The following is a 21,260-nucleotide window of genomic DNA, read 5'->3' on the forward strand; positions in this document are numbered from 1 at the left end:
TCCCAAACATGTATGATCACTGGGGTCTTACCATTCTAGATGAGTTTGAATTGAGAAGTGGTCACATATGTGCCCTGCTGCTCCATTCATTGTCTCTGGGCTGTACTTAGCGATCATCTTCGGACCCATAGACTTTTATTGTTGTGGTAGAGCTCATGCATGACCATTCAAACTCTTCCAGAACCCCTGGTCTAGTTATCATAGGGATCTCAATGGTGAACCCCAAAGATCATACACATATGCTTGTGGACAGGTGCTAAAAAAGTTTTATTTCACAAACTTTTTAATAAAAATAAAAAAAATACTATTTTTAGTTTGTTTTCTATGATGTATCTCTTGTGGCTTAGGAAAATATTTAAATAAATGCAGTGCACTTTCGTGCACTATTTTCTATGATGTAAATATGCAAAAAAAATATTTATTTTTTTCAAAAGGATTTAATGTGCGTGTTATACGACAGTAAATGTTCTTTTTTTTTAACACTGTATAGGATGGAGGTCATAGTCTACCTGATTCAGACAAAGCCATAGTTGATATCCTTGAACATGATCGTAAAGAGGCTCTCGAAGATCGGCATGAACTGGTGAATAGAATATTTAATCTTCAGGAAGAAATACGTCAAGCTGAAGATCTGAGGGACAAGGTAAAAGGTTTTTAATAAATAATTTCTTATAACTGTTTGTTCACTAGAATTGTCATTTTCTACTTTTTGTCTCTAAAATATAATGTTTCCTGAACCTATCTTTCACTACAATCTTATCTCTGCTCAGACGGTTGTACGGCTGTACAGTATTTGAGATGTAGTGTCTCAAGAAAGTCTAATACCTTTATCAAATAAGTTGCTCTTTTTCAGCTAGTGTAGGTTATTTTGAGGAAAGAATAGTGAAGCAGACTGCACTATTCTTGCATAAGTAAAATCTGTTCAAGCTAGAAATGAATCGGCATCTTGTGTTCACCTGTGTTTACTGGTTGCTTATTTTTTAATATTTGGTAATTAACTCCTTCATGTCCCATGCTCTAGCCCATCATGGTGTCACCAAAAGTGTATTCAGCATTATCCCGACACAATCCTGCTCCATATCGGGCGACCCTAAGCTGATATCAGTAATGCAGTGGGTCAGATTTACCAATAGAGCGCAGATTTCATGGATCAATGGAACACATAGGTACTGCAATGATCTATATGAGTCATCTAATGATAGTGTTAACTCTATATAAATTAACCCCTTCCATAATAAAATTTCAAATCACCCTCCTTTTTCCATTTTTCAAATAAATAAGTGTAAACATATTTGGTATCGCTGCATGCAGAAATGTCAAATATGTTATAATACAACATTAATGGAACTGTCACGATTCGGCTGGCAGGAGGTGGATCCTCTGTGCCAGAGAGGGATTGGCGTGGACCGTGCTAGTGGACCGGTTCTAAGTTACTACTGGTATTCACCAGAGCCCGCCGCAAAGCGGGATGGTCTTGCAGCGGCGATAGTAACCAGGTCGTATCCACTAGCAACGGCTCAACCTCTCTGACTGCTGAAGATAGGCGCGGTACAAGGGAGTAGACAAGAGCAAGGTCGGACGTAGCAGAAGGTCGGGGCAGGCAGCAAGGATCGTAGTCAGGGGCAACGGCAGGAGGTCTGGAACACAGGCTAGGAACACACAAGGAAACGCTTTCACTGGCACAATGGCAACAAGATCCGGCGAGGGAGTGCAGGGGAAGTGAGGTATACATAGGGAGTGCACAGGTCAACACACTAATTAGACCAACTGCGCCAATCAGTGGCGCAGTGGCCCTTTAAATCGCAGAGACCCGGCGCGCGCGCGCCCTAGGGAGCGGGGCCGCGCGCGCCGGGACAGGACCGACGGAGAGCGAGTCAGGTACGGGAGCCGGGGTGCGCATCGCGAGCGGGCGCCACCCGCATCGCGAATTGCATCCCGGCTGGGGGCGGTATCGCAGCGCACCCGGTCAGTAGATCTGACCGGGGCGCTGCAGTAGCGAGGATGTTGCGAGCGCTCCGGGGAGGAGCGGGGACCCGGAGCGCTCGGCGTAACAGTACCCCCCCCCCCTTGGGTGTCCCCCTCTTCTTGGAGCCTGAGAACCTGAGGACCAGACTTTTGTCTAGGATGTTGTCCTCAGGTTCCCAGGATCTCTCTTCAGGACCACAGCCCTCCCAATCAACCCAAAAAATTTTTTTCCCTCTGACCATCTTGGAGGCCAGTATCTCCTTCACGGAGAAGATGTCAGAAGAACCGGAAACAGGAGTGGGAGAAACAAGTTTGGGAGAGAAACGGTTGATGATGAGTGGTTTAAGGAGAGAGACATGAAAGGCATTGGGAATACGAAGAGAAGGAGGAAGAAGAAGTTTGTAAGAGACAGGATTAATTTGGCACAAGATTTTGAAAGGACCCAGATAGCGTGGTCCCAGTTTGTAACTGGGGACACGGAAGCGGACATATTTAGCGGAGAGCCATACCTTGTCTCCGGGAGCAAAAATGGGGGAAGCTCTTCTTTTCTTATCGGCAAACTTTTTCATGCGAGATGAAGCCTGTAAAAGAGAATTTTGGGTCTCTTTCCATATGGTGGAAAGATCACGAGTCACTTCATCCACAGCGGGCAAACCAGAGGGCAAGGGAGTAGGGAGGGGGGGAAGAGGGTGACGGCCGTACACCACGAAAAATGGGGATTTAGCAGAAGATTCAGAGACTCTGAAGTTGTACGAGAATTCGGCCCATGGTAGAAGATCTGCCCAGTCATCCTGGCGGGAGGAAACAAAATGCCGTAAATAGTCACCCAGGACCTGGTTAATTCTTTCTACTTGCCCATTGGATTGAGGATGATAAGCAGAAGAGAAGTTTAATTTAATCTTGAGTTGTTTACAGAGAGCCCTCCAGAATTTTGACACGAATTGGACGCCTCTATCCGAGACGATCTGCGTGGGCAAACCGTGAAGACGAAAAATGTGTACAAAAAATTGTTTTGCCAACTGAGGCGCTGAAGGAAGACCAGGAAGAGGAATAAAATGTGCCATCTTGGAAAATCGATCAACGACCACCCAAACAACAGTGTTGCCACGGGATGGGGGTAAGTCTGTAATAAAGTCCATACCAATCAGAGACCAAGGCTGTTCGGGGACAGGCAGAGGATGAAGGAGACCAGCAGGCTTCTGGCGAGGAGTCTTATCCCGGGCACAGACAATACAGGCCCGCACAAAATCAACAACATCCGTCTCCAGAGTCGGCCACCAATAGAAACGAGAGATGAGTTGCAAGGACTTTTTGATGCCCGCATGGCCTGCGAGGTGGGAGGAGTGACCCCATTTGAGAATCCCGAGACGTTGGCGTGGAGAAACGAAGGTCTTCCCTGGAGGAGTTTGCCTGATGGAGACTGGAGAAGTGGAGATCAGACAGTCAGGAGGAATGATGTGTTGCGGAGAGACCTCTACTTCCGAGGCATCCGAGGAACGAGAGAGAGCATCGGCCCTAATGTTCTTGTCGGCAGGGCGAAAATGAATTTCAAAGTTAAAACGGGCAAAGAACAACGACCACCTGGCCTGGCGAGGATTCAGCCGTTGGGCAGACTGGAGATAGGAGAGATTCTTGTGATCGGTGTAAATGATAACTGGAAATTTTGATCCCTCCAGCAGATGCCTCCATTTCTCAAGTGCCAATTTAATGGCCAGTAGTTCTCGATCCCCGATGGAGTAGTTCCTCTCCGCCGGAGAGAAGGTCCTAGAAAAAAAACCACAAGTAACAGCATGCCCGGAAGAATTTTTTTGTAGAAGGACCGCTCCAGCTCCCACTGAGGAGGCATCAACCTCCAATAGGAAGGGTTTAGATGGGTCAGGTCTGGAGAGCACGGGAGCAGAAGAAAAGGCAGACTTGAGCCGTTTAAATGCGTCTTCCGCTTGGGGAGACCAGGACTTAGGATTGGCATTCTTCTTGGTTAAAGCCACGATAGGAGCCACAATAGTGGAAAAATGTGGAATAAATTGTCTGTAATAATTGGCGAACCCCAAAAAACGTTGGATAGCACGGAGTCCGGAGGGGCGTGGCCAATCTAAGACGGCAGAGAGTTTATCTGGGTCCATTTGTAGTCCCTGGCCAGAGACCAAGTATCCTAGGAAAGGAAGAGATTGACATTCAAACAGACATTTCTCCATTTTGGCATAAAGTTGATTGTCTCGAAGTCTCTGAAGAACCATGCGGACATGCTGGCGATGTTCTTCTAAGTTGGCAGAAAAAATCAGAATATCGTCCAGATACACAACAACACAGGAATATAAGAGATCACGAAAAATTTCATTAACAAAGTCTTGGAAGACGGCAGGGGCATTGCACAGGCCAAAGGGCATGACTAGATACTCAAAGTGTCCATCTCTGATGTTAAATGCAGTTTTCCATTCGTCCCCCTCCCTGATGCGGATGAGATTATAAGCACCTCTCAAGTCCAGTTTGGTAAAGATGTGGGCACCTTGAAGGCGATCAAAGAGTTCTGAGATAAGAGGTAGGGGGTAGCGGTTCTTTACCGTGATTTTATTAAGTCCGCGGTAATCAATGCAAGGACGTAGGGAGCCATCTTTTTTGGACACAAAGAAAAATCCAGCTCCGGCAGGAGAGGAGGATTTGCGGATAAACCCCTTTTTTAAATTTTCCTGGATGTATTCAGACATAGCAAGAGTCTCTGGGGCGGACAGAGGATAAATTCTGCCCCAGGGTGGAGTAGTGCCCGGGAGGAGGTCAATAGGACAGTCATAAGGCCTGTGAGGAGGTAAAGTCTCAGCTTGTTTTTTGCAAAATACGTCAGCATAGTCCATATAAGCCTTAGGGAGAACGGTTACAGGGGGACCCACAGGGTCACGGCAGGGAGTACTGGGAACCGGTTTAAGACAGTCCTTGAAACAAGAAGTACCCCAGCTCTTGATCTCTCCTGTGGACCAATCAAGGGTTGGGGAATGGCGTTGAAGCCACGGTAGTCCAAGGAGAATTTCGGAAGTGCAATTGGAGAGGACCAAAAACTCAATTTTTTCGTGATGAGGTCCGATGCACATTAGGAGGGGCTCCGTGCGGTAACGCACGGTACAGTCCAATCTTTCATTGTTAACACAATTGATGTAGAGGGGTCTGGCGAGACTGGTCACCGGGATGTTGAACCTGTTGATGAGAGAGGCCAAAATAAAATTTCCTGCAGATCCGGAATCCAAGAAGGCCATAGTAGAGAAGGAGAAGGTAGAGGCAGATATCCGCACAGGCACAGTAAGGCGTGGAGAAGCAGAGTTGACATCAAGAACTGTCTCACCTTTGTGCGGAGTCAGCGTACGTCTTTCCAGGCGGGGAGGACGGATAGGACAATCCTTCAGGAAGTGTTCGGTACCGGCACAGTACAGGCAAAGATTCTCCATGCGGCGTCGTGTCCTCTCTTGAGGTGTCAAGCGAGACCGGTCAACTTGCATAGCCTCCACGGCGGGAGGCACAGGAACGGATTGCAGAGGACCAGAGGAGAGAGGAGCCGGGGAGAAAAAACGCCTCGTGCGAACAAAGTCCATATCCTGGCGGAGCTCCTGACGCCTTTCGGAAAAACGCATGTCAATGCGAGTGGCTAGATGAATGAGTTCATGCAGGTTAGCAGGAATTTCTCGTGCGGCCAGCACATCTTTAATGTTGCTGGATAGGCCTTTTTTAAAGGTCGCGCAGAGGGCCTCATTATTCCAGGATAATGTGGAAGCAAGAGTACGGAATTGGATGGCGTACTCGCCAACGGAAGAATTACCCTGGACCAGGTTCAGCAGGGCAGTCTCAGCAGAAGAGGCTCGGGCAGGTTCCTCAAAGACACTTCGAATTTCCGAGAAGAAGGAGTGTACAGAGGCAGTGACGGGGTCATTGCGGTCCCAGAGCGGTGTGGCCCATGACAGAGCTTTCCCAGACAGAAGGCTGACTACGAAAGCCACCTTAGACCTTTCAGTAGGAAACTGGTCCGACATCATCTCCAAGTGCAGGGAACATTGCGAAAGAAAGCCACGGCAAAACTTAGAGTCCCCATCAAATTTATCCGGCAAGGATAGTCGTAGGCCGGAAGCGGCCACTCGCTGCGGAGGAGGTGCAGGAGCTGGCGGAGGAGATGATTGCTGAAGCTGTGGTAGTAGCTGCTGTAGCATCACGGTCAGTTGAGACAGCTGGTGGCCTTGTTGCGCTATCTGTTGCGACTGCTGGGCGACCACCGTGGTGAGGTCGGCGACAACTGGCAGTGGAACTTCAGCGGGATCCATGGCCGGATCTACTGTCACGATTCGGCTGGCAGGAGGTGGATCCTCTGTGCCAGAGAGGGATTGGCGTGGACCGTGCTAGTGGACCGGTTCTAAGTTACTACTGGTATTCACCAGAGCCCGCCGCAAAGCGGGATGGTCTTGCAGCGGCGGTAGTAACCAGGTCGTATCCACTAGCAACGGCTCAACCTCTCTGACTGCTGAAGATAGGCGCGGTACAAGGGAGTAGACAAGAGCAAGGTCGGACGTAGCAGAAGGTCGGGGCAGGCAGCAAGGATCGTAGTCAGGGGCAACGGCAGGAGGTCTGGAACACAGGCTAGGAACACACAAGGAAACGCTTTCACTGGCACAATGGCAACAAGATCTGGCGTGGGAGTGCAGGGGAAGTGAGGTATACATAGGGAGTGCACAGGTGAACACACTAATTAGACCAACTGTGCCAATCAGTGGCGCAGTGGCCCTTTAAATCGCAGAGACCCGGCGCGCGCGCCCTAGGGAGCGGGGCCGCGCGCGCCGGGACAGGACCGACGGAGAGCGAGTCAGGTACGGGAGCCGGGGTGCGCATCGCGAGCGGGCGCCACCCGCATCGCGAATCGCATCCCGGCTGGGGGCGGTATCGCAGCGCACCCGGTCAGTAGATCTGACCGGGGCGCTGCAGTAGCGAGGATGTTGCGAGCGCTCCGGGGAGGAGCGGGGACCCAGAGCGCTCGGCGTAACAGGAACAGTATAATTAATGACATATAAAATGCCAAACACCAGAATTGTGCTTTTTTTCTATCACATCCAAGAATTTTTTTTATAAAAAGTGATCAAGAGTCCAATCAATACCAAAACGGGACCAATAAAAAATACAGCTCATGGCACAAAACTTACCCATCAAACAGCCCGGTATATGGAGAAATAACAAAAAAAGTATATATATTTGTTAAAAGTAGTAAAACATGAGGAAAACTTAGACACATTAGGTATTGTAATTGTACCGACAAAAAAACATGTCAGTTTGTCCACATGGTGTAAAAAAGGAGCCACCCACCCAAAACTTTATAAATAATGAAATAAATAAAATTGTCTTTTATTATGCCATTCTTACTGATTTGTTTATTCTATAGTATTTGGAGGAGAAAGAGGACTTGGAGTTAAAGTGTTCTACTCTGGCAAAGGACTGTGAAATGTACAAACACCGTATGAACACCGTTATGGTACAGTTAGAGGAAGTAGAAAAGGAACGGGATCAGGTAACCAAGGCCTTAAAGGGGTTATCCACCATAAGGTGCTTTTAGTATGTACCTGGCAGACAGTAATGGACATGCTTAGGAAGGATCTGCGCTTGTCTTGGGGCTAAATGGCTATGTTGTGAGATTACCATAATACTGTGGCTAGCTTTTTGTGAACTGGTATTTCCTGTTTGAGTTTTCTTTTTTTTGCCTACAAATCCCATAATTCTATTTTCCTCCCTCCTACACATCAGCCACCCCACCCATTGAAACATAAATGAGCTGCATCCATTCAAAAGACCTGTGGTTTTCAATCAGGGTGCCTACAGCTGTTGCATTAGTTGCAGATTGATCTCTCTCCCACCAAGCGATCGCTCCACCCATTAAAGGAGACAGGCTCCCTGTCATCAGCTGACTAGTGAGTCAGGTCTCGGCCACATTGCAACCTGGGAAAAATCTGAGACGACAGTCATTTTGTATGCTGGTAAAGATAAATATTGGGGTGAAAATCACATAAGAATTGTGAGAAAACCGTCACACACAGGTACAGACACTATATAATGAACTACACTAACTTTACAGCCCCTGTAGCATAGTCAAATAAAAAAAAAATCCTGGAATACCCCTTTAATTCTAAACTGAATTAAAAAGTTGTAATTTTGGACAGTACTTAAGTACTATGAGTTTGGCACCAACAGTGCTGTTGGATACTTACTTATGTTGTTGTGAACATTCCGGCATTGCCTTGAGTTTTCAACCATAAAGCATTTCTACTAAATTGTACTACCCCATAGGCATAACATTCTACATCATTGGATAAAGGATGGGATCATACAATTGCATTTTTTCTCATGTCAAAAGCCAAGTAATAGCCTTTTTCTTTATACAGTATAATAAAAATATTGTTATATCATATGGGTATGTTGTGTTTTATTACTTCTGAATAGGCATATCGTGCCCGTGATGAAGCCCAGACACAGTGCTCCCAATGCCTAATAGACAAAGACAAGTACAGAAAGCAGATACGAGAGCTAGAAGAGAAGAATGATGAACTTAGGATTGAGATGGTTAGAAAAGAGGCAAGAATTGTGAATCTGGAATGCAAACTAAGAAGAGTACTAAAAGATGGAGTTGCTTTGGATCAGGTGAATGCCTACTTAAAAAATATATAACCTCAACATCAAACTGTAAAATGTGGTGTGTCCTTAATAAATAGCCAAAATTTAAGACTATATATATCTATGTAAATACACTTTTCTTAAAGGGGTGCTCTGGCGCTAAGACATCTTATCCCCTATCCAAAGGATAAGGGATAAGATGCCTGATCGCGGGGGTCCCGCCACTGGGGACCCCTGTGACCTTGCACGCAGCACCCCGTTATAATCAGCCAGCACGTTTGCTCCGGATCTGATTACTGGCGATCACGGGGTTGGAGCATTGTGACGTCACGGCCCCGCCCCTGTGTGACGTCACTCTCTGCCCCCTGAATGCATGCCTATGTGAGGGGGCGTGACAGCTGTCATTATACAGGACAATCACAGTGGGTGTCAGGAGTGACACTCGCTGTGATCTGTCCTTAACTGCAGGTACTACAGCTCCCAACATGGAGCACACTCAGCTCCATGCTGGGAGCTGTAGTACGTGCATTAATAGATAGATCGCAGCGAGTGTCACTTCTGACATTTGTTGCGATCTGTCTATTAATGCAGGTACTACAGCTCCCAGCATGGAGCAGAGTGAGCTCCATGTTGGGAGCAGTAGTACCTGCAGTTAAAGCACAACTGTCACAAATTTTAACCCCCATAAACTAGCCACAGGATGACAAAGTTGTTATAAATTACAGTTCAAGCATAGCTTTTGCTGCCTTCTAGCAGCTTTAATCAGGTTAAAAAAAACATCCCCTGTATGTCAGTGCTGGGACCGTTGTGTGATTGACACACAGGTCCCAGCGCACATGTCCCTTATTCTTCTGATATGCGGGTGGCGCATAAACAGTGCCCGTTCTCTTGTGCCCAGCAGTGATGCAATGCGGGCGGCCACAGCAAGCGCTCGGTCCCTAAGGCCCTATGCATGGTGTAATGCAGTAGCTGAATGAGCTGGCCGCCCATTCTCCTGTCTTCCTAGAGTGCACAGAGGTAATGCGATGTGCTGGGCCTCCCCCATCACATCAACGCTGTGCACAGGAGAACGGACACTGTTAATTTTTTTTTACAGTAGAAAACTCGCCACCCACATATAAGAATAAGGGGCCTATGTGCTGGGACCTGTGTGTCAATCACTGTGATCTTTCCTTTACTGCAGGTACTACTGCTCCCAACATGGAGCACACTTAGCTTCATGTTGGGAGCTGTAGTACCTGCATTAATAGACAGATCACAACAGGTGTCAGAAGTGACACTCGCTGTGACCTGTCTATTAATGCAGGTACTACAGCTCTCAGCATGGAGCTGAGTGTGCTCCATGTTGGGAGCAGTAGTACCTGCAGTAAAGGAAAGATCACAGCGGGTGTCACTCCTGACACCCACTGCAATCGTCCTGTATAATGTATAAATGCGGGGCACAGCGACTCTTCTATAGTACCCCGCACTGCCATATATAGATATACCTATTATTCATATTTCCCGCAGAGAGCTGTGAGTGTCTGGAACCATTTGGCCAATCACAGCTCTCTGCGGGAAATATGAATCTGTGATGTGAAGAACTTCACATCGCAGAACATAGTGCAGGATCGCGCACAAGAGTGGCCGGCTGGCCGCATCTATACATTATATAGGAGGATTGCAACGGGCGTCAGACCCCGGGGCGATCTGTCTATTAGTACAGGTAAAAAAAAATTAAAAGTAAAAAAAAACACACACACTTTATTATATCGATTCACCATGAATTTATTCAGATCAAAAAATTTGGCGAATCAGCCGAATCAAATTTTTCAAAAATTCGCTAATCTCTAATTGTGTATATTGGCTGATATCATTCAAAAGTTTAGATTACCAAAATTTTTATAAACACAAGCTTATGATGTATGTAAACACTAAATGATCCAAACCTGACAATTTTGTCTGGATTGACTGATATTCTGGTGTTTGCGAATGCCTTTCGACTGATCTGTGCTGGCAGATGTCAAGGACAAAGAATGATGGGGCATATAGAAGCCTAGTTGAGTGGTGTCTGATGTGGTTTATCGCCCTCTTCCCATTTAAATAAATATGCACTCTAAATCAGTACGGGTACAGTGTATGGCTACACATCCAGTGTTCTAACACATGTAATCATTTTAATATGGCTCCTTGATTTACTTTCATAGAGTTTGCCAAGAAATCTTCACATCATCATGCCCCCGAGCTCAAAGACAAATGGTCAGGATGCTGAAGACTCGTCAGATTCTATGGGATCTCCAGATGATAAATATTTCTTCAATGACGTCTCCAAGAAAAAGAGAAGAATGAACATAAAGGGCATTCCACAAGTGTGTTTTAAGCAATAAGTCCATGTAGAAATAGAAACAAATAAAATAATACAGTTGAACAAGACAAAGCTTAGACATGAGCAGGAGATTCAGCTTTTCCCTTTACAAGGGTACTTCTCTCTTTCTTTACTATTGTTATGATCTGGTTTTAGTACTCCTTGCTAGTACCTCTATATTTTACACAAAGCAATTGTGTCTTTAGGGTAGGGTTACACACTGCGTATACGCAGCATATTTCATGCTGCGGAAAATAAGCTGTGCAGTAGAAATATGTTGCATATTCTCCTATGAGCAGACACACAGATCTTGCCTGCAGCAGCACTCTGTGTGCAGTGAGGTTTGGAGTCCGGGCCAGCGAGTCGACGTGACTGTGACGCGCAGAAGTTGTAGCTTTGCACATCTGAAAGTCCACAGTTTGACATGGAAGATGCCCCTTTCTATAGATTTAGTTCTAGGTCTGGTCAGTTCATGGGAGGGAGTTTTGTATTGGCCTTTGATATATTGATACATGGTTATTTGGTTGCTTCTCAGCTACCTTTTTTCTAAAAAAAATAACAATAAAAAATACCTTTAATATTAGGAATCTAATCCATAATTATAGTAGTAAAATACCTTTTTATTAGCTGTGTAGATTACAGATGCAAGCTTTCATGACTCTTAGGTCTTCCTCAAGGACTGTGTCACAGATGGTACAACGCACTTCTAATGTCTCTTTTATTCTGTTTCACAGATCCTAAGATCAAAGTCTCCAATTTTCAATAAGCAGAATGAATTTCAAGGTTAGATATGTATTCGTTACTTGTGGATCTTTTGCATGAAATATGTGTATGTGCACTTGATTGGTTGCTTCTTGCCATTCGTAGGGCTTTGTGTACTTTATATACATCATTAAAGAAGATCTTAATTGGGTCCTTCTTTAATTTAACTAATCTATCAGATGGAGGAGAGAGCAGCTACAAAGAGTCTCTCCCTTTCTCTGGGGCACCAGGCGTGTCTCTACATTACGTGCACAGCTGATTGATTTCTATGAGGACCCTGTCACCATTTTTTAGGGGAACTTTCTAACAGAGTAAAAAATCTAAAGTGGACAACCCGTTAAAATTGGCATATTGTTTTACTATTTATACTGTGTGTCTGTAGGGGGCTGTATTCTCTTTATAATGGCTCCATTAACATTAAACGTCATGATACTCCGTAACTTGCATCGCCCGTCATCAGCCACAGAGTGATCTGTGGAGCTGAGTAACGGGGGTGCTACAAGAGAGATCACGGGGGTCCCTAGAGGTGGGATCCCCATGATCAGACATCTTATCCACTATCCTTTGGATAGGGGATAAGAAGTCTAGGGGCGGAGTACGCCTTTAACATTAACTTTTAACGTGTCGCACAGACATGTCAGAAGCTGAGATTGGTCAGGGTCTCAGTGGCCATATGCTGTGATCATATGCTGCCCAATCGGAATGATGCGCTCCTTCATGATCTCAAGAACGTGGCCCGAGACGCCCCGCTGAGTGCTCTAGCCCCACCTTCCGAGACTTACTCGTCTCAGTGGTAATGACCTGCTCAGCCAATCACTGGCCTCATTTGGATTAAATGATCAGGCTGTCACTACCAAGACAGGTACATCTCGGAATTATGGAGGCCGAAGCCTTGTTTTGGAGATCTCAGAGTCACAAATAAGGAGAAGGGGTGTAAATTTAAATTCCTTCAACAAAAACAGCCCACTGGGCCGCACTTGGATCCACACCAACCCTGCTTTAAAATGACTTTTAATTTAATTTAAAACATAAAATATAAGAAATGATATATTGTTATGTGATTCACACATGATATGTTAAACGGCACCACCAATATCAGATCTAAATGGAAGAGGCTGTGCGGCAATCCACTTAAGCATAGCGACATCTTCATACGATGCTCTCTAATAATGCAGGTAGCTGCAGACTGCTATCATATGATGTTATTGGGTGCTTATTAAAATCCAAGCTGAAGTCCTGCCCTCATGTTTCATTCCACCAGAGATGTCTTCAGGGACCAGGACAATTGTCACTCCATAAAACAGTCTAGTGGCGGCATGCTTATACCATCTGACGCTTGGCATTGTGGTTGGGGATGTAAGGTTTGCATGCAGCTGCTTCCCCATGAAAACCTGTCCCACGAAGCTCCCATCATTTTATTGATAAGATAAGGTTTTTAACCCTGCAGTTATAGAGTCGGCCGAGGACTGGTGACTTTTAGGCACTATATGTGCCTCGGCATTCAGGGATCCCAATCTATAACTTTATGTGGTCTTCACTTTGTGGCTGAGTTGGTTTCCAAACACTTCCACTTTAAACAATACCAGTCACTGTGGGTTGTGGAAAGAGGAAATTACACAAACCGTTATATTGCAATGGTGGCATCTTATTACAGTACCATGCTGGTATTTAGTAAGCTCTTCAGACTGACCCATTCTTTTATAAATGTAAGTAAAGGCAGACAGCATTGGTAGGTGCTGGATTTTATTTTGCTATAGTTGCCCTCGTTGAGTTTTTCTCCCTCGTTGTGGTCATCTGTGCATTTTGTTATACTTCTTTGTTTTATATAATACAATGCAGTATACATACTTGAGTGTATTTTTCCTCCTATCATACAGCTGCTGAGGATCCGGATAACCGGGCACACTACAAGAATGGTCAGACAGATACAGCATTCCATAGATCTGGTTCATTCAGCAACACCCCTATCCACAGTAATGATATTCCCAAGGTATTACCACAGGATACAGCTATATACTATGGGGGGGGGGGGGGGGGGGTATTTATCAAAGGATTTATGTGTCTTTTTTTAACTTAACTTTGGCGCAATACTTTGGCGCAGTGTCTTTTTTGCGCCAAAGTTTGGCGCATCTTCTCCACTGTCATTTTTAGAACTTTCTCAAAATCGCACGGTCCTGTGTGTGATTTTAACTTTAGTCAGTAATTCATCATTGGCGCAATTTTTGGCGCAAATCCCCGCCAAGAAATTCTGCACATGGAAAACACACTTAGCAATGTCAGAAAATGTAAAGGCGTCAAAATACGTTAAAAAAAAGTTTTTTTGTGAAAGCTCCGGGGCTGCTCAATACTATCCTGCGACATAGTTGTCTCTGAGGAACCTTCACCCTCCGTTGAGCCAGCATTGGACATGGCCACACAGGTTCAGGAAAGGTAAGCAGTGGTCTCCAACCTGTGGACCTCAAGATGTTGCAAAACTACAACTCCCAGCATGCCCGGACAGCCGTTGGCTGTCCGGGCATGCTGGGAATTGTAGTTTTGCAACATCTGGAGGTCTGCAGGTTGAAGACCACTGCACTAAAGTAACAAAAAAAAACAAAAAACTACCCAAGTTGAAAATAAAATCCATTTCACATGGTGGCTATAAACCCCACAAAAGAAAATAACTCACGTCGCTTGCTGATATACTGCAGGACGGACTCCGAAATGGCTGCTCTACAGGGTAAAATACGCGTCCTCTGTGGTGGTAAGTTCGATATAAAAGGCGCTGTGAACAGCTGATTTCAAGATTTGAGCCAAAATTACTAACAACTTGCACCAAATGATAAATCTGGTGCATGTCCACGAAAACCAAAGTGAAAAAAAAAGGGTAAAAAGAAACGGTCAACAGGCAAAATTTATAAATACCCCCCTATGTCTTTGTTTAGTTTCTTGTGAAACCTTTTTGGGGAAGTTTAAAAAACAGCATTGGGCTTCATGGGCAAAAGAAAAACTTGTAACATATATTTGTGAAATAACTTAGTTACTTTAGTTTGACAGATTGATTTTTATACATGACCACAGTTTTGTTTAGGTCCTTCTAAGTTTGTTATTAAAGTGTATCTGTCATTTGCAAAAACATTTTACATAATGTAGATAAAATAACATTATGGGCCTCATTTATTAATGTTGTCGGTATGTATTGTGGTTTGTTGGCTTTTTTCCCTTCCAGTTTTCCGTAGTTATTTACTAATGTGGCGCAGATTTTGGCACGTTTTCCCGGCGCATGATGTCATTACTAAAGCCAACGGCAGAAAACTTTGTTCGGATTCTCGTCTGGAAGTTTCTCTGCCAGTTCCCAATGTATTTATTTATATAAAAAATGTTAAATTAGCATTATTCCAATATTCCAATCCCTCGGAAATTGATTTTCTGATCAGCTTTTACCTGGTGAATTTTTTTGATGTTCAAAACCGACTATTTTTTGACAGTTATTTTAGTAAATACATCAGGATGTGTAAAAATGATATAACCACGCCCCTTTTCAGGGTTTTTAGGGGCTTTAGTAGGTCTCGTTGCAAAGTGTGGCGCACTCTGGCACAATCTGTTGCATGGTGTCTGCGTCACGACATGCGAAATTGTTAGTCAGGAAAATGTTAGTAAATGAGGCCTATATGTACGGTATATTTATAATACCGTATACATTGGTTAAAAAATGTGTATATTTATGGGTGAGAAATGCTGTCTTGTCCCTGCGGCTATTGCTTGTTTGTTTCTGTGCAGAGACAAAATACAGAAAGTGTGGACGGGACAGCATTTTGTTGTTTTTTTTGCAAATGACAATGCCCATTTAAATGAAAATACATTTATAACGTGAATTTTCTGTGAAAACACATCATCAACGTACCAATCTTTTGCATTTATTTAGATTCTGCCAAACCTTTCTAGCAGTGGCTTATCCCCATCTCCCTTTTGAAACCTTATGAAACTCATATCTATGACTAGTTTCATAAAAGGTGTTATCTGGGCATATATGTTTGTATGTTGTTGGGGATAAAATTATAAAAGAACACTTCCTCACCTGCCCTGATCTCCCAGAGCTGCTGCACCCACACTCCCTGTGCCAAGTACTCTGGGCAATTTTCTGGCAGCTGATGACATGGTATCGCTGCAGGAACTGCCGCGCTCTACAAAACATTGACTGTGGTAGTGGCATCACTGCAGCCAGTCATTACCTAAGCAGAACAGTTCCTATAGGGATGGTGCAACACAAGCAACCACAAAGTAGCCGACAGGACAGTGCACAGGGAGTATTGCTGCAATGGCTGCAGGTAAGTACCGTATATACTCAAGTATAAGCCGACCCGAATATAAGCTGAGGCCCCTAATTTCACCCCAAAAACCCAGGAAAAGTTATTGACTCAACTAAAAGCCTAGGGTGGGAAATACATCATCCGCCTCCCCATTTCATCATCCCCCCTTGTCATCAATCAGACCCCGGTCATTAACACCCCCGTCATCATCACCCTGTCATCATCCCCTCCTTCATCACCCCCCCCTTCATCATCACCGCCTGTCATCATCCCCCCCCTTCATCATCACCGCCTGTCAATCCAGACCTACAGATGTTGCAAAACTACAACTCCCAGCATGCCCGGACAGCCATCGGCTGTCCAGGCATGCTGGGAGTTGTAGTTTTGAAACATCTGGAGGTCCACAGGTTGAAGACCACTGCGGCCTTTGTCATCATCCAGACCCCCCTTCAGTTTTCTACTCACCTCCCCTCAGTGGGAAGGAAGGGGGAGCTGGTCCAGGCCATCTATGCTGCAGGGACCGTCCGGTGGGGAGGGTTAGTCGTTCTGGGCTGTCCATCTTCACCGGGAGGCCCTCTTCTCCGCTCCGGGCCGGCCCCGGACTAGTGACGTTGCCTTGACGACAACGCACAGGGACGTTCATGCGCAGGGACAGATGTCCCTGTGCTTCGTCGTCAAGGCAACGTCACTAGTCCGTGGCCGGCCCGGAGCGGAGCAGAGGGCCTCCCGGTGAAGATGGACAGCTCGGAACAACTAACCCTCCCCACCGGACCGTCCCTGCAGCATAGATGGCCCGGACCAGCTCACCCTTCCTTCCCACCGAGGGGAGGTGAGTAGAAAACTGAAGGGGGGTCTGGATGATGACGAAGACCGCAGTGGTCTTCAACCTGCGGACCTCCAGATGTTTCAAAACTACAACTCCTAGCATGCCCGGACAGCCGATGGCTGTCCGGGCATGCTGGGAGTTGTAGTTTTGCAACATCTGGAGGTCCTCAGGTTGAAGACCACTGAGAAGGGATTGACAGGCGGAGAGTTCACTCAAGTATAAGCCGAGGGGGGCGTTTTCAGCATGAAAAATCATGCTGAAAAACTCGGCTTATACTCGGGTATATACGGTAAGTATGCATTTGTAAAAAATAAAAAAAAATAAAAATGTTTACCCCACTCGAAATGTATACATTTTCTTTTATCTCTGTATAATCCCTTTTCACTGGATATGGGTGTACCTTGATAAGACCATACAGAAAGCCACTCACGTTTATTCATACATTTGTATTTGGGACATATATAGTTATGTTCAATAATGAGCTTCTAATCTAACAGTCATAATCCCAATTGTATTTATACTTTTTTTTGCAGCACATATTTATAAATCGTAGTTATAGTATCATGTCTACAACACCAGAGCCCCCCGGGAATGACTCCATCGTAAGAAGAAGCAAAGAAGATGGACTTGCATACAGGTCAGAAGGCCAGTCATGATATCAGACATAGAAAATGTACAGCAGTCATATACATAGTAATGGGACTAACAGATCTATATCATCTTAATACTATTACAGCCCTGCTGATGACGACAATGACAGCATAGAACCAGATGGTGAGTTCTGATATGTATTAACCCTTTAACAGTGCACCCAGTTAAGTTTTAAAGGTTTTGTCTATATATAGTCTACTGTACATAAAAAGTTGATTTATTGCACATAATTGTTCTATTGGCTTATGTGGCATTCATTTTAGGTTAACTCATGTCTAGCAGTATTATTGTATTCGAAGGACGATCTGGCTCTGTCTTCTCCTTCTAAACATTACAATGGAGGCTCTGTACTGAGTCTCTAACACAGATGTAATCCTAGCTAAGTGATAAGAATGCTAATCTGCATTATGGGAGATTTAGTGTATTTCTAAATAAGAATGCTGTATAGTGTCTACACCTTTCTGGACCTTTCTGTCCATCAACATTATCTAATGGTGGAGATTCGGGAAGCCACCATACACCTTATAGAGTCGGCCAACCCCGCCAAAGTTGGTTGGTTCAGCCAAACTTTAGTCTAAGCTGTATGGGCACCTTTAAGGATGTTTTGCCTGACATCTCACTAAACCAGGCATCAAGTGGATATAGATCCGGAAAACAGGACTTTACCAGGCACTTCTCCTCAAAGGAATGACAGCCCAAACCACACTTGCTGGATTCAGGGACAGTCAAATTTATTAGGTGCAACAAAGTTTTGAGTCCGAGCAGGACTCTTCCTCAGGCATAATGATTTAAGACATAGACAATGTTTATATAAAGCCCTGAGGTAATCACTACCGGGTCAAAGGGTCATGACATTAGGGCCTTATATAAACATTGTCTATGTCTGAAATCATTATGCCTGACGAAGAGTCCTGCTCGGACTCAAAACTTTGTTGCACCTAATAAATTTGACTGTCCCTGAATCCAGCAAGTGTGGTTTGGGCTGTCATTCCTTTGAGGAGAAGTGCCTGGTAAAGTCCTGTTTTCCGGATCTATATCCACTTGATGCCTATCCAACACTGAAGTGACCCATGGCCACTTGAGAAGGACGCTACGGCTAGCTGACCTCTGTCTTCATTGCTATTCTACATGCAATCCACGGCGTTGTGCCCGTAGCACAACAACCTCTGGTAAACTTACTACATATTGTTTGGGGGCACCCGCTTATCTGAGACCTCTACACTAGGAGCCCACCTTTGTTTTCTTGTTCTACTTACAATCTCACTAAACCAGACAGACTGAAGACAACTGGATCTTAAATGGTTTATTACAAATAGAAAACAGAAATACATAAGAAACAAGGGTGGTAAAAGAAAATGAAAGGGAAAAGTAGGTAGTAATAGTAGGAAATGGTAGTGGGAGATAGGAGGGGCCTTATTAGTCATCTGCGAGCAAATTTATATACCAACTACACAAATTTATATACCAACTACACAAATTTATGTACCAACTACACAAATTTATATACCAACTACACAAATGTATATACCAACTACACAAATTTATGTACCAACTACACAAATTTATGTACCAACTACACAAATTTATGTACCAACTACACAAATTTATGTACCAACTACACAAATTTATGTACCAACTACACAAATTTATATACCAACTACACAAATTTATGTACCAACTACACAAATTTATATACCAACTATACAAATTTATATACCAACTACACAAATTTATATACCAACTACACAAATTTATGTACCAACTACACAAATTTATATACCAACTATACAAATTTATATACCAACTACACAAATTTATATACCAACTACGCAAATTTATATACCAACTACGCAAATTTATTTACCAACTACACAAATTTATATACCAACTACACAAATTTATATACCAACTACACAAACACACATACATATAGCATATACATTGTCCATCCCTGAAACACCTCCAAACACTGACTTAGCCAATCAAAATGATTAATTTACAATCTGCAGACATTCTTGTGGGGGGGGGGGACACCTTTTTGTAGGCATCCTTAAATTTGGATAAATTCCTTTTTTTTATTTTTAGGCACTCTTTGTTATCCGGAATCTTATTGACAGCTATTCATTCCAAGCACACTCGTTCTCCCCATTGACATACAGAAGGCATATCCATCCACACATGCTCAGTCTATTGAATATAACACCACAAGGACTGTTTAGGACTTTATGACAGGAGGCAAACAGGATAATGTGTTTATGATCAGGTTGTTCCCATCATTATTCCCTACAATACAAGCCCGCTGAGGTTGTCCATATCAGTCCATTTATTATATTCTCTGTTCCATTCATTGCCCTCAATTACATTTCAGTCCAGTAGTCAAAAAGTGTATTTAGAGACTAACCCATATTCACTTTCAACAGATACAACTGATAAATGCAAATGTGTCCTTAGTCATCATAGGGAACTGTAAAATGGTTAAATTCTTACCTATCCTGAGAATTTGAGTAACAATTCCATATTTGAATATGTTGGGTATATCTCTGTATGTACATGCTTACATATAGAACTGGCAGGTGCCATTGTAAAGCCATGATCAATATTATTCCCTTTATGGCTGAGCTGTAATTTTATTTTTTTTTCTATCTTTTAATTTTTCAACTTATTTTTAATTTTTTTTGTTATTCATTCATTTGTATTTGTGTACATGTTTAGATGAATTCCATGATCAATTCTCCTGTGGTCCTCCATCCATCCATTCATCATCATCTTCACATCAGTCAGAATGTCTGGACATCTATGATCTTGAACAAGTTAATTCTATATTTAGAAAGTTGTCCCTGGAAAGGTAATGCCAGAGCCTATGGATGCACATCATGGATGATGTGTGTTATTGAGGTTGTTTAGCATTTTATCTTTTTTTGGGGCTTAGCTTGGTATAGCTGTAGATTTGAGTCTATAAGTCTGTCTTTGTTAGGCCTAGGCCTAACTGGGCCCAACCTGGGCCTAACACTGTGACCTAACATGGGCCGGCAGAAAATGTAGAAAAATGCTGCGGTGGCGCTTCCAAGGAATTCACCCAAAGTCGTGGGTATAGGTATAAAGTAATTTATTTTTGCAGCATAAAGAAATCAAAGAAAATAAAAAAGCAAGATGCGTTTCGGGAGTCACAGATCCCTTTTTCAATTGCAGGTGGTTGCTGTATCCAAAATAAATGACTTTATACCTATACCCACGACTTTGGGTGAATTCCTTGGAAGTGCCACCGCGGCATTTTTCTACATTTTCTGCATTCTACATACGGATCCACCTCTGGGCTCCATCCTCACGCTTCAGGCCTGCATACCAAGCTACCATCACCGGCAAGGGACACGCTACCCTCCACCCGGGTATCCACCTACACCGGCTAGAGAGCTACACTGCACCTGGCGCTACCTCCGCTTTTTTCCGCTATATACTGCTAACATGGACCTAACACTGTTATTTTCTCTTTGCCTACTGGATTTGATACTTTTAACCATTGAGCTACAGCTTCAGAGAAAAACAATACACTCAGTTGTGTGCACTGACTGCTACCTAAAAGTTAAAGGGGTATTCAAGGCAAAACCTTTTTTTATATATCAACTGGCTCCGGAAAGTTAAACAGATTTGTAAATTACTTCTATTAAAAAATCTTAATGCTTCCAATAGTTATTAGCTTCTGAAGTTTTCTGTCTAACTCCTCGATGATGTCACGTCCCGGGAGCTGTGCATGATGAGAGAATATCCCCATAGGAACTGCACAGCTCCCGGGACGTGA

General features: G+C 44.0%; 1 protein-coding gene across 7 annotated transcripts in view; it reads left to right on the forward strand.

Moving 5' to 3' along the window:
• Positions 1–21,260, forward strand: part of CARD11 (caspase recruitment domain family member 11) — a 100,140-nt gene that overhangs the window by 48,346 nt on the left and 30,534 nt on the right. For all 7 annotated transcript variants that reach the window (XM_056534339.1, XM_056534342.1, XM_056534340.1 and 4 more), the window contains 9 exons: positions 491–643; positions 7,370–7,495; positions 8,422–8,619; positions 10,779–10,940; positions 11,671–11,719; positions 13,576–13,688; positions 17,347–17,450; positions 17,550–17,587; positions 20,177–20,309. In XM_056534339.1, the coding sequence (XP_056390314.1) occupies positions 491–643; positions 7,370–7,495; positions 8,422–8,619; positions 10,779–10,940; positions 11,671–11,719; positions 13,576–13,688; positions 17,347–17,450; positions 17,550–17,587; positions 20,177–20,309 (1,076 nt within the window). The remainder of the gene's footprint in view (positions 1–490; positions 644–7,369; positions 7,496–8,421; positions 8,620–10,778; positions 10,941–11,670; positions 11,720–13,575; positions 13,689–17,346; positions 17,451–17,549; positions 17,588–20,176; positions 20,310–21,260) is intronic.

Source organism: Hyla sarda, chromosome 8 (genome assembly GCF_029499605.1).
Source record: "Hyla sarda isolate aHylSar1 chromosome 8, aHylSar1.hap1, whole genome shotgun sequence".
Taxonomy (NCBI): domain Eukaryota; kingdom Metazoa; phylum Chordata; class Amphibia; order Anura; family Hylidae; genus Hyla; species Hyla sarda.